We start from the raw sequence: 14,706 nt of genomic DNA on the forward strand, positions 1-14,706 counted from the left end.
AGGGAGAAACTGCTTTTTTTTTTCTTTTTCTTTTTTTCAGACCACTGAAAATAAAGCCTGGCTTTTCTCACGTCAGGATCGAGTTACAAACAACCAGCCCGAGACACCTGAACACCCCCACCACAAATTAGTGTCCTGAGGGTGATCTCACACACACACACACACACACACACACACACTCGTAATATAAACACCTTCCCATTGCCACATTGTGACATGCATCAAGTTGCCCTTTGCATAAGGTCTTCTACTTTTTATTCTTCGACAGTGTCCTGTGTAGCTAGTCTGCAACAAGGGACACACTGTAAGATTTCAAACTTCAAATAATGTCTCGGAGATTATTTTGATGGCACAGCAGGGTGAATGTCACCTTTGTCCGATCAGGTCTGACTATGCGACTTTTGGTTTTGGGTCAGTGCCACACAAATCTAGAGCGTTTGAGGTTGTCGCTGTGTCAGGTCGTCTTTTTGAAGTAAAATCAAGTGATTCAAACAATGTGCATGCATGAGCAATAGGTTCTATAAGTCAGGTTGAGAATGCAAGCTATGCAAACTAAAGGCCCTGGTACCCTCGCATGTCAGGGTACCTGTAGTATCTTGACCATCGGGTCGCAGTACAAGCCTGGACACAGGGAATAGGACGCATTCCTAGCAGAGACGAAAAGAACGATGCTACAGGTAACTTGGACACGTCTGGTTCAATCGGCTTACAGCTGGAAGGCCCGTCGAGGTGTCAGCCGGTTCAAGGGTCGCCAGGTAGAGGCTCGGATGACTATCCTTGGCGAATACTTCTTGTGTTGTAGAAATGTAGTTTCTGCTTGGTGAACGGGCCATAGAACGGAAGTACTAGTTGTTGTTTTTTTGGTGTATATCGGCGCCATTACCTCGTTTATGAAGCCCTGAAGGTGAAACAATTCAGCCACTGCTGAGAACGCTGTGTTGTATTGTAATCTTGGGCTCAACGAGGTCCCTGAAAAACCCATTCTGGTTACGTAAACAGCATTTCTCCTGAACAGCGGATCTTCCTGCTCCGGGCACTAGTCCGGGCACATCCGGTTGCGTACATTGAACCGCAGAAGAAGAATAACGTCCGTTGTGGAGGTGTTTCACGAGCGACAGTGTCTTCTGACTCTGGGTCCGACTCCGGGTCAAAGGCGTAAAAGGGACTACGGCGGGGAGTCGTGACAAAGCCATTTTAAAAACACTGTTAAAACAATGTTTTGATTAATGAGCAGCGGTGCATCCATCGTTCCAGAGGGGGAGCTGCGCTTCTGAGAGCTGGTGTGCTAATTATGTCACTTCCAGGTATTGGCCAATCACAAGACAGCTGGGAAAGCCCTCGCTGGCTGTCCAATCTGGGGGTGAGATTTCAGTCTGAAACAGCGCGACTGACAAGAGCTTCAGTGAGGAGAGATTTATATCGTCTCATTTACAGCAACTAGGAGGTTTTAGACCATAAAAACAAGTTAATGTATGTAAGTAGACCTCCGTAACTCACATATATGTGCCATAGGACAACTCTATGGGAGCTTTAATACTCCACCTACTGGTGGAATGTAAGTTCAGTTCAGGTACGGTGCATGGAAGTATACCAGGGCCTTAAGGCACTATCATTTGTCGTTTTGTCATGTAATCTATTTGTATAAAACACTATCACATTAGCTACTGTAAAAGTCCTGCTCAGAGTTTACCACTATTGTTGGCTTGTCAACAAATGCATGTTACCAAAATATATGCCGTGTGTGTGTGTGTGTGTGTGGGGGGAGATCCTACATTAAGTTCCTCAAAGATCCATCTGTTAATGAGGCCTCGGAGCTAGTATCAACCCAAATGCGTAACAAAACTATTATTGGAGAAAGAACAAGTGTATTGTGACAACTGTCTGCTCCAGGTGATGAATATAATCCCCTGATTGTGGGATGAAAAACAGCCTCTGCTTCCATGAATACACAAGAGCAGCTTAGTCTGTTTTCTGATGTCTTCAGTGAAATATGCACTGCTCTAACAAAACAATGCTGCAGGAGGTTTGGGTTTTGCAAGTGAGGGAAGGAAGGAACGAGGGAAGGAGGGAGGGAGACATATTTTAATGTGACCCTGGATTTGAAAACAAATTTAACAGATGCACGTGCTTCGTACAGAGAGCTAACCCACGGGATTCTCTCCGTCTTGTAAAATGCTTCACTGATATCGACACACATTTGATTGCATTTACTGCCCGACTCTTTTCTCTTTTTTTTTAAATGGTTCTTTGCAGTGTATCTCATTGTTAACTATGCTGCAGTCGCAATGTTACACTGAAGGGACTTCAGCTGCCTGGTAAAACAGCAGTGATTGATTAAAGTCTCCCATCAGGGGCCAGATTCTCTTCCAGCTGTAAACAGAGCCGTGAGGAGGCACACGAGTCTAGTTCTCACTCACATAACTTGATTTACATGATGCTCTAAGATTATTATGGGATTATTGATCAATAATGAATCACCTGTTGAATGATACCAAGTGTCAATCACACCGGTGTCCACTCATATGTGCTACAGTTGAGCGTCTGTTTCCTTCTAAAGGGGAACATAATTGACAAAACTGATGTCATGTGATATTGTACAATAGCTGACTCTATTAACTCTTTGAGAAAAATATTTATTCACGTTGTAAATCAAGAAGTAGAAACAAATTTTTCCCATAGATTCAGATAGAGTGGTTTTTGCAACCAGTGGTCACCCCCCCTAGTGGCCATTCAGTATATTCTTACTTCCTGATTGACTTCATAGAGAAAAACAGACCACATAGGCTGAAAGTCTTTAAACAAGGGCTGTCAAAGTTAACGCGTTAATCGTTGCGATTGATACAGCCGAGATTAACGCGAATGAATAATTTAACGCAGTTTGTTTACTTCCGTTTTATGACAACTACCTCGGTATCACGGCACAGTTTATTGACAATGACTGGAAGTTGCGACTAATTGCTGAGACGTGCCCAGAGGAATTCCTCGACATCGCCGAACGAGTGGAAAGTCTGTGGCGAACTGACCACTCCAGGCACAGATAGTGGCCGTAATATGCCGGCAGCTGCCTGGAGACTTCCATTTGGACACATACCCTGCACGCTCTCTCGCTTTCACACACTTTGTCATGACAAATGTGAATGTCTGAGTTTCGAGTCATTAATTGGGATTAATCTCGATGAACGAATTTCAGAATGTGAGATTAATTAGTAAAACATTTATTTAAATCTATCGACAGCCCTAACACTCAAAAGTGATTTACCAGTAAACTATTATTGTGCTTTGCTTCATCATTCATTAGATGGGAAGTGGAATAAAAACTATATTCCTGTGTATGTGTGTGTGTGGGACCTGACACAGGTGGACTCTCCCAGGCCCTGTGTTCCCCAGACAAATGCAACTTCAAAGTTCAGGATATAGATGTGGGTGTAAGCATTACAGTGTGTGGGTTTACAATCCATGTGCCCATGCCAGTATTGGCTGCGGTGCACAGATTAATAAAATGTACATATATATATATATATATATGTATATATACATGCACAGGGTTATCCTGAAGAAGTGAAGCCCGTGAAGCTGCATGATGGGGATCAGGAGCTCTCAGGTCAATAGCGCGCTAATCCCACGGAGCTTCACCGCCTTCTCTCTGGTCAGCTGCTGCTCCGGCCCTTTAGTCTCACCGAATAAGCCATGTCAGACCATGGCAACTTTCCCACGCGTAGGATAAACAAGGCCTCTGTTACTGTGTATGTGTGTGTGTGTGTGTGTGTGGTGTGTGTGTCAAAGCGTACAGTGTGATTAGCTGTGCAGCTTCTGGCACTGGATCACACTACAAGTCAATTCTATAAATAGAGATGAATTAAAAAATGACAACAAGGCTACAAACGGTGTTCATTTAAAAATATACAAAATTCACCTACAAGTGTCGACGGAGTTTGGAGCTTTTATCTGTCACACTCATCTAAGTGCAACATGCAAATGAAAAGATTTGCACATGACGTCACTTTTTTTTTTGGATTACGTTTTGTCCGTGTATAATCTACGCCCTGGGGGAGGAAGCAGAAAAGATACACGGGGTTCATTTGATTACCGAATAGTTCAACCATTGTTTATTCTCTCGCACTAACGTATTCAACTGGTAGAAGCACATTTCAATTTTTCCACAACAATAATATTTCCTCTCGAGAGTACGCCGCACAGACTGTTGCTGATTAGGGACTAGTAACATTGATAAGGTGAATATAAGAACACATTATGTTTGATTTATGGATTTATTAATCAGTGGTGGGAAGTAAAACAAATACAATCCCTCAAGTTCTGAGGGAGATTTTATCGTTTACTTTTAATTTATTCATTTTTTATGCTACAATGCAGTGTACTTTCACTCCGCTACATTTAATTTGTAGTTACTACTTACGTTGATTATATATTTATACTAGCTTCAGATGTCACCAGTCTGTTTAACCTTCCAAAACCAAAGTTTGTAGCCACTAAATTAAACGTAAGATAAATAACACCAACTCCTCTGGGGTTTTTTTGTACATTGTATTATATAGGAGTTTAAATGGAGTTACAAAATGTTAATGTAAAACTAAACATAACATGTACAAACATGTTATTATTTAAGTGATAAGTGTAAAATGATAACAAGTTATGGCTTCTCAACACATGTGAGGTGTTAATACTGATATGTAAGAGATATGTAGGATGAAACAAGCATGCTAAAACATTTTTAAATTAGACAAAGGCAATTATCGGCAAATTTAAGACCAGTAGTAAAAGTATTTTTGGCTGCGGCCCTTTACATTCCTGTATGGGTGCTAAGGATTACAGCCCAGATTACACACACACACACACACACACACACACACACACACACACACACACACACACACACACACACACACACACACACACACACACACACACACACACACTGTATGCATTGTATTGACATTAATTTCCTGGAGACTTACTCCAACCATAACCAGAATTACTACTGGCCCTAATCTTAACTCTTAACCTAACTGTGACCCTGACTTCAGCTTAACATTAAAATATGTCTTCACCATAAAGTGTACACTCTCAGAAATAAGGGTTCTTAAAGGGTCCTTCTACAAGGGCTGAGGTTCTACCTGGAACCATTTGCTTCTGAAAAACCCTTTCCCGAAGAAAGGGTTTTTCAAGGGTTCTTGGTAACACTAATGGTTCCAGTAAGAACCATTTTGATCCAGAGAACCCTTTAAAACCCCTTTCCTGAATAAAGGGTTATAATAAAGGTTCTACCTGGAACCAAAAAGGATTCTACTATGAGGACAAGCCGAAGAACCATATGTGGTTCTATTAGCACTTTTATTTCTAAGAGTGTAGTCATTTACATTATGAGGTCAGATTAAGGTCCCCACAACATAAGGAATACCAGGCACACACACACACACATAAACAATTTGGATGCAGCCCTCGTTCCCCTCTTGTCTCTCGTGCGCCCCTAAATGCCAGCAGGTCACCGCGTGACCTCTGTGAAATGCCACCGTGTCAGGCCGCAGTAGTTTATGACGGGCGCTTTCATTAAATGTGATCAGGTGAATGAAGCTTTTTGTCCGCAGCGATCAGCGTAAACCTGGTCATCACTCTGCCCTTTGCCTTCTGGCGACCTGGACGTGCTTTTGCTCAGTTGCTTCTGGGGAAACGCACACTTCTGTCCCGAGTACTGCTGAATGATGAAGGTTCGTCCTCGTCAGCAATAACGCGAATACAGTGAAGCTTATTGTCTGCGTCTGTGAATGAAAACCTTCAGCTCAGTCCAGCTGCTCTCCACCTGAATGTCACTGCTTCTATAAATACGTATAAATAACCGATGCTCCAGCCACGTCATCACTATATTTTAACTGCTTCAATTAAATGCAATAAAAAAAAAGCACAAACAACACATAGATCCAACGTCTTCAATGTCTTTTCTCAAGTCAAATGTACATCAGCTGTTCACATCACCAAATGGTCACATCAGTGTTTACACAGTGAGAGTCTGCCCTCTTGTGGTTAGATATTCTATCACAACTCTATAAGAAAATAAATAATAATAATGGGAAGCAGGTAGACGTCTTCATGAAGCGAATATTGCAATTTCACTGTGTCACAAAAGAAAAAGTATGCGCATATAAATGGGTAATTTTCAAAAAGCAGTGGTGTTCATCATCAAAAGTGATGAGTTTCATTTTGCTGCCTCACTGTCACACTGTCCTGACAACTTGAAGCTGTAACTTTAAGTTACTTTTAACTATCAGATGAGTTCAGATAGTGCTGATAAAGCCTATCAGCTCCACACAACCATGTTTCATAGCATGTCAGTGTTTTGTTTCTGCGTCTAATGGTGAAACACATGGTGAAAGATCTTAAGGTTAAATAGTTCACCCCACCCCAGTTCTCTGAAACACGAGAGAGGAAGTGAAATCACACTCTACCATGATAACTACCATTATCACTGTGATAAAGTCAGAATAAAGTGAAGTAAAAACACTGACATGAGCCTCAACTGTTTCAGGAATTATGGAATTAAATGGCTGTTTCTCAAACATTTAGGTTCCTCGGAAGAATAAAAGGCACCACTTTGCCACAGTTTTTATAGTTTGGGTAAAATGGTGTACGTTATTGTCACATTATTTACACTTTTCTGACATGCAGCCACATGAGATGTCACTTTCTGACAGAGCAATCCCACCCTGAGACCCAACAATATAATTTGCCTTGTGGTTGAAGAATAATGACGTTCTGTGTCTCAGGATAACACGAGAAAGGAAAGTGGTCCATTGTGTGTGTGTGTGTGTGTACTATACATCTGTATCATGTGCGCTATTTGCATATAAAAGTAAATGAAGACACTCTTCTTTCTGAACGGTATAATTCCTCTACTACGACAGCCGTGGGCTGAAACCACATCTTACCAACCACAACTAAAATCATTCCAGTCGTTGATGTTTCTACAGGTACTTTCAATCCTCACTGCCATCTCTCTAACTCTTTCACGATCGCTTCCTGTTGCTCGCTCTCAAACCAAAAGCGAGCTTGGTGCCCACCCTGCCTTGAAACCACAGGGTAAAAAAAAAACGTACAACAGTTACCGCTCACAGGCTCCACTTCCTCGTCTGTCTGCCCTGGATCTCTCTCTCTCTCTCTCTGTAAAGGTTACGACGAGGCCAGTGGGCTGGTGTGAGGCAACTCGCGCTCACAGACTCCTTTAGAGCGTTGGTATTCTTCTCTATGTTTCTCTGATATGTCAACATTCACTTTCACTTTGCGAATATGGGTCTCCTTGCATGTGGCTTGTGGCCATGCTCAAGATGGCCACATCTCGGGCCAATACCCAGTTAAGCACGCTGGCTCTGATCCAGCCAACTATAATGGGGAGTATTTTTCCAGCCTCCAACTTTTCCCAAAGCAAAGCGCTGTGTATTTTAATATGTAGGTATGTGTCTTAAAGCCGTAAATGGAAGCAGATGTCCTCGCCAAAGAGGAAGAGTTTGCAAAGGGCTGTAATCAAGCGAAGGATTTTTTTGTTTTTTCTTCTTCAAGTAATTTGAGTCTATTTTTCTGTCTAAATGAGTCTGGTGCACTGCATTGTGCACATGGCTGAACTGTGCCGCGTTTTGCTGAGCTATGCAAGCCACATATGGGAGTGATTACAGTCCAGTGTTTATCAGACCTCACTAAGGGACCGACTGTACGGCTGTGCAGAGCAGAGCAGAACACAGCCTTGTGCACGACCGTTTCCATTTCCCTGCTACAACCTTCTATGGAAGCGTTGCAACAACACTGTGCAAGCGCAACAAACGTCCTGGATGCGGCGTCCTCCTTAAGATGAAGCCATTTGATTAAATCAATAATAGTCAATTCATGGTTTGTTCAAGGAGTGTCAAGTTTACAAGTCTCTCTCTCTCTCTCTCTCTCTCTCTCTCTCTCTCTCTCTCTCTCTCTCTCTCTCTCTCTCTCTCTCTCTCTCTCTCTCTCTGTGTAAACTTGGGTTGAGCATCACCCACTTCTGCTTGAAAGTATTGGTTTGAGGCTACACAAATACACACATACTGTGTAGAAAGTGTTGCAATTGATTTGGATGTAAATACCCTCAATTTAAAGCTGAAAGTGTGCAGTTAAAGGTGCCATATGTAAGAATGTGGCCCAAAACGGTTACTACATTCAAATTCAAAATACAGAGGTCTTTTAGGTTTCGTTTTTTATGACGTAACTGGCAACCCGTGGTTGCTCGGCAGCTGAGACTTTACTGACTGCAATGATTGGTAGACGGCGGTAGGTGGCGCCACATGCCAAAACATGATTTCAAAACATAAACACGATTTGCAGTCTGCAAAAAAAAAAAATGTAATGCAAATATTTAGGCTGTACTGGTGTTGTTGGTGAGTTCAGTTTGTTATATGAACATTATTCCTGAGTCTCTATGACATATTAGGAGGATTTTGTGGCCAGTTGCTTTAGATTTATTACATAATGCACCTTTAAAGCACATCTTGTTCATTTCATTTCAAACCCACTGTAGCGGTGTATAGAGCCAAAAAGAAAAGGATTGTGTCGATGTCGCAATATTTACGAACCTGAGTGTATAACTGCATCTGCTGCAAGTCATGTTGCATTATGGGTAATGTAGGTGTCATACTGCAATGAACAATTTTTATTTTTTTTTTAATTAATCCATCAGAGGAGTTTTAGATGACCCTTTAAAATGCCTTGTTTGTCCGCTCAACTTGACAGAATTGCAGCTCCAGTGATGCAAACACATCTGTGTTTAATGTGTGTGTGTCCACATGTGTGTACGTGTTGTATGAGTGAGAGAGAGAGAGCTAAATAACATTCACATTAAGCAAAGCAGTCAAGTGCCTCGAGTCAGCAAAAATGTCGGTCACTTCAGCTCCCAGCTGGATGCTTTATGACAGACTGTAACGCAGAGGGAGACCCAGGCAGCTCAGTCTTTCACCACTACTTTCACCCCAGTCTGTTGAGGAGCACATAAACACGCTCCCTCCCATCCATCGCAGAGTCTGATCTGAAGAGCACGCAAACCAAACATGTCTGACACCGAAAACATGTGTTCTGCATTCACACGCTGCTTTGAAGTCCCCTGTAAAAAGCTTCACCAGCAAACCACATAAGGACAAACCCTAATACATATTTCCTTCTCCTTTTTTTTCTCTGTCTTTCCCTTTTTTTAAAAAAGACACACAGTCTCAAAACTCCCCCGAACCCATCTGCTTACAGTGCACACGCGTGAACAGAGCGCGGTGCACTTCTGGAGCTACATCTGGAACCCGTCTTGTGCCAATCCGGCAAAAGCTGCAGCAAAGGCCCTGGCAACTGTAGTCGCAAAACACTGGCGGTTTGGCAACGGGCAAGGTTAATGAAGACAGTGATAGCATTTCAAAGCAAATGCACTCAAACAACCCCTGAAGTGAGAAGTTCAGGGAGTGGGCAGAAAAGAGGCCAGAGTGAGTGAAAGAGGACTTCAAGGATCTACAGTATTTGTGCTGTTGCACGGCAAAGTTGTCACTGTCTCTTCTTTTTGTGAAGCGCGTGAACGGAGGCACGCGTGGACAGTTAGCAGCAGGGAGCGGCTGGATGACAAAGCGAGGAGGATTGATTAGCGCGCGTTTCCAAACCCATTAATCCAACGCCCGTCAAAACCCTCTTGTTCCTCCCTTCATTGTAAACAGACGCCTTATCTTAACATATTTGTTCATCCCGCGCTCCAAAGTCACACCATAGTAACACCATGCTCTAATCACACATGGACCTGCTTTAAGCTCAGTGATAAATGAGCGTTTTCTTCCCTCACGGTGATGCTCTCTGCCAAGTGCATGCCTTTCCTTAAATGAACTACAAATGTTCTTGCTACGGATTGATGAGCGAGCCTGGAAGATTCCACACAATGAGGTTAGTTTCCACCGCAGCAGAATCTGCTGATGCTGTGTTCATAGAAAGCAAACTGCTTTTGATAGCAGCTCCATCAGACAACATCCTCCTCCTCCTCCTCCTCCTGAGGTCAGGGTTTGTTTGTCTGTCTGTCTCCACGGCTCTGCGTCTTCCAGCTGCAGACCTCAAGTGTCACAGCACTAATAATCTGTCTAATCTCATTCACACAAAACTAGCCGGGCGTTGACTGGGATTGCTTTGAAACAGGCCAGAGCCTAGAACTCAGTGACAGGAAAAGTTGACCTGATTGTTATGGAAAATAGTTGGGAGAAAATAATCTACTACACTTTAATAAGTTGTTGTTCTTGTAAGACGTACACACTTTCAAGCTCAAGACTCCAGGACAAAGAGCTGGTCCAGAACTTCTGTCCTTACTTATGCCATGGTATTATTTAAACTCAAATGTTGAGGTTGAGGTTTTCAGTGTTTGTCGAAGCCTCAGGCAAAGACAGGGAGCTCGGCTACATACATATACATAAAGTTACCGCATGAGGGGGAAAACAAAAACAAGCATTTAGTCACCTGAAACCACCACAGCAGAGGGAAATGGACTAAAGTACTGGTCCCAGTGGTCAATTCAATTTCTCCGTCTATGGCTCCTGTTGTCACTCAGAATATCTGCCAACTGTGGTTTCGCCTGCTGCTGACTTCGTGAGATAAGGCCGAGTGAAACCGCGTCCAAAACTGACTCGGAGGAATAATAATGGAATATGACGTGTGTCACAGCAGATTCATTCCGGCGGCCGCAGCAGATTTAATGACAGGTTGACATTAGCTTTGAAAAAAATGATTCAAGTATCCTCCTAATAGGTCACAGAGACTCAGGAATAATGTTAATATAACATACTGAACTCACCAACAACAACAGAACAGCCAAAATATTTGCATTAATATTTTGCAGAAATCACATTTTGGCATGTGGCGCCACCTACCGCTGTCTACCAATCATTGCAGTCAGTAGAGTCTCAGCTGCCGAGAAACCACGGGTTGCGTTTTGTCAGAAAGCTAAACCTAAAAGACCTCGGTATTTTGTATTTGAATGTAGTAACCGTTTTTGGCTGCATTCTTACATATGGTACCTTTAACTTGTAGTTTTCAATATTTGATAGACAGTTCTAGGTGTAACAATATATAACCATCTATTATCTATACTGCTTATCATTTGTTGGTTTTAGAGGGACTGGCTTGTAATGTACTTTGCAGCCCTAGTGGTTCGGAGATTGCAGAAGTAGCAATACATAAGGACACAGGTACTTTTCCTCAGAGAAGGTACTGTGTTGTGTAATAGTGGGAACCGCTGCATGAAAGACCTGCACACTTTTATATGAAATTGCTCCGTGCGCTGCCTATTTTCTATAGAAACCTCATCCTGGTTGTCACAAAAACGAATGATGAAAAACACATGTGGGTGATGTCATTTTTTCCATGACAACTACATTGTGTAATCACTTTTCTCGTCACAAGTTAAAGCCAAACTGCTGCCTGTTTCCAGCGTTAAATGAACATTTATTAGTTTAGCGTCTGACTTGCTTGTCTTACATGACAGCAAACTGAACGTCAGTATTACTGAATTTGCGTTCGGTTGGTCAGACAAAACAAGATATTTTAAAGATAGAAAAGTCACCTTGGGCTTTAGGGAACTGCATTAATCATCGTTTCCTGACATGTTCGTAAACGAAAACAAGTGATCCAGATGGTAATCGTCAGGTTAAGCGGATAATAAAAACTGACGCGTTAAACGTCGCTCACGCTGTGGCATGCGTCTTTAGCCTGGAGAAGAGAAACAGAGGACAAGATTTGATAACTCCCTCATGACAAACACGCGGGAACACATCTGCATGAGTGATTATTTACGTGAAAGAAGGATTCTAACGCGATGTGGACATTACAGGCCGTTACCTGGAAAAGCTGCAGCACAGCGCCTTACACGCTTGACACTCCCCAGCAGCAGCAGCAGCAGCAGTAGCAGCAGCCCTTTACTTGAGTGTGTTTCATATCTCCTCAGTACAGTGGAGAATCTATTTTCCCCGTGCAGTAGCACTCCAGGCTCGGCTCTGATTGATTGTCTGTTGCACTGCTAGTGTCTCAGAGACAGTCTGCCAGGAAGTCTTACAGTGTGACTGAAACCCACAGCAAACAGAAAGGGCAGCAAACCCTTGCACTCCAAACGGGAAAGAAAAAAAAAAGGAGAAAAAAATCAAGCTAATTAGAAGAGATGTGTAATTTAAGCTTGGCACAAAGACGGCCAAAATCTCACCCCCACACGCATCATACACCCCTGATTAGAGTAAATGCTCCTATTTGGAAAGGGAGGCCTGGCAGTGTAGATGGAGAGATCTCAAACTCTCTCTCTTTTACATACTCTAATTGTTTTTCCATGAAAATGCCAAGCTTTGAATAGTTTTGTGTGCTAAAAATGAGAAAAGAATGATTCAATTTCTCTGGTTTGAATAAAATAAATACAATATTTGGGTCTATAGGTCAGATTAAAGATGACATTTGTGACTATGTCACCGTGATGAGGTATTTTCCAGTCACATCTGAACTGTCCCAGTTTGGATGACTATAGCACCAACACGGTCATTGATTCTTATGTTTTTATGAGTTTTAACTTACTTGGATGCATTCAATACCCTAACAGACTGAATTCCTATCAACACAAGTCCTGAGTAAATGACGCCCTTGTCAAAGCCTAGAGTGAACTGCTGTGACATCAGAGTTAAACCAAATATTTAAAAAGGAACAAACCACAGTGCACAAACTTTAGACGGATGAGAGTTGGGAGTGGACCACACAGAGAACTGCGTCGTAGCCCACACGCTGTCAGTGACCACAGGAAGATGTCTTATCTATCACAGAAACATCAGTGGGGTATCACAAGAAAGCAACTGCACCATGCGGAGAGGTCATCTGAGCTGCACATTTAATGCAAGAAAGACCCTCTTCATGTTTTCATATGTCTGGGGGCGGGGGGGGGGGCTCAGAGTGCAGGTGTATATTTATGTGATGTGAACTCACAGGTGTTTATACCTCACACAGCAGTAGGTGATCTGATCCTTCAAAACGTTGCCTCTGAGCTATTTTTAGGACGAAGGATGGGGGGGGGGGGGGGGGGGGGGGATTACAAAGCGCATATTCTCAGCCCTCTGTGGCCCAAGATTGGACAACACTGAGGCACTGAGGTTGCAGGACTGCCCAATCAACAGCTAGTTTTTTGGCCTATAGAGTGGTGATTGACAGTGTCCCGGCACTGGGCAGCACTGTCAATATTGCAGAGTCAGGTGCAGACGACATGTACCCGTGCGTAATGCATCACACAAACACACACACACACACACACAGACAGTCTGATATAGGATATGTGAACGCTTGAGGTTAATCCACTGATGTGGGAATTGGATCACACACAGCTATGGATGCGCAATATATATAGATTTTTTTTTTTTTTTTTAAAGGTATTCCCCCCTCTCCAAATTAGCGCGCACACACATTGGATAAATCACCAAGGTGAAACATACCCACGATCATGTTTGGCACCATATCAAGCGCCACTTCCATGCAAGAGAGTGTACCGTTTATGGGATAGTCCAGCCATTTTTTTCACCCCCATCACCCGCTTATTGTCCCGGACAAAAATCACAAAGAGAGAGGACATACCTGGTGATCTCAAAGCTGCAGCCTTTCCGAAGAAGCAAGGCTCTCTTCCGCATGATGCCTTTGTCCCTGCCGAGGTACACATTTTTATCTGAATTCATGGGTGCTGGACGAGCCGAGAGACTGGAGCGAACAGCAGAGCTTCCTTTCCAATGTTTCCCCCCCCCAAAAAAAGTCTACAAAAAAAAAACACAAAAAACAACGCGCAGTGGACTGTGAGAGGCGGAAGAAAAAGAAGAGGCAGTGTCGCTGAAAAGAAGAAGAAGAAAAATCCTTTTTACGCACAGCGCTCACCTCAGCGGGGGGAAAAGTGATCTCGCAGACTTTCTTCGTCCTCCGAAAATTCAGTGCCAAACAAAAGCGTTCAGTGGTGCATGCTGCTGGGATTTAGTGCCTTCTTTCTCCATGGAGCAGCAGCGGCAGCAGGAGGAGGAAGAAACGGGACTGCAGCAGCTGAGCTCAGGAGTCTCTGCCGCCCCACTGATCCTGCTCTGATCCTCGACTGTGGTGGAGCCCACAGCTCTACGAGTTTGCTTCAGCCCGACACTGAGAGAGAGAGAGAGCGAGAGAGAGAGAGAGAGGAGACTTGTTACCCTCAAGCAATTAGGGATGCACGATATTTGATATTTTGCCGATATGCCGATATATCAGCGGTGCTTTCTTCTGTTGTGAAATCTAAATAATGTTTCATACTCATGTCACAGCAGATGTGGATATAAATAGCCTTTATTGCGTTCAAATAAATAAACAGAGTCACTGTTTTAATCGTCATATCGGCTGATCTTGGCGTGTTTGCGGATACTAGTGCAGTGCCCGTAGGAAGTATGTATTCCCACTGTAGTGGGAGCTGAAGAGGAACGTAACCAGTGTGCGAAATACCCATTAATAATCGGGGGGTCCCCATCTCCCATTAGTTGCACAGTAATGTTTCACCACCCCAGGTGTCACGCTGCAGTATTGGCTATCTTCCCTGTCAGATGTGGGCTTGTGTGGGCCTTTTCCACAGCACCATTTGGAAAGCAAATAATTAAAACATTAAAAATACACAATTAGAAATAAAATAATTGACATTTTGTCTGG

General features: G+C 43.1%; 1 protein-coding gene across 1 annotated transcript in view; it reads right to left on the reverse strand.

Moving 5' to 3' along the window:
* garnl3 (GTPase activating Rap/RanGAP domain like 3) overlaps positions 1-13,727 on the reverse strand; it is a gene marked incomplete at both ends in the record, with an annotated part of 81,027 nt that extends 67,300 nt beyond the window's left edge. The window contains one exon of the mRNA XM_083894387.1: positions 13,630-13,727. Within this exon, the coding sequence (XP_083750513.1) occupies positions 13,630-13,727 (98 nt within the window). The remainder of the gene's footprint in view (positions 1-13,629) is intronic.
* Positions 13,728-14,706: the final 979 nt, after the last annotated feature.

Source organism: Microchirus variegatus, assembly GCF_963457635.1.
Source record: "Microchirus variegatus genome assembly, chromosome: 1".
Taxonomy (NCBI): Eukaryota; Metazoa; Chordata; class Actinopteri; order Pleuronectiformes; family Soleidae; genus Microchirus; species Microchirus variegatus.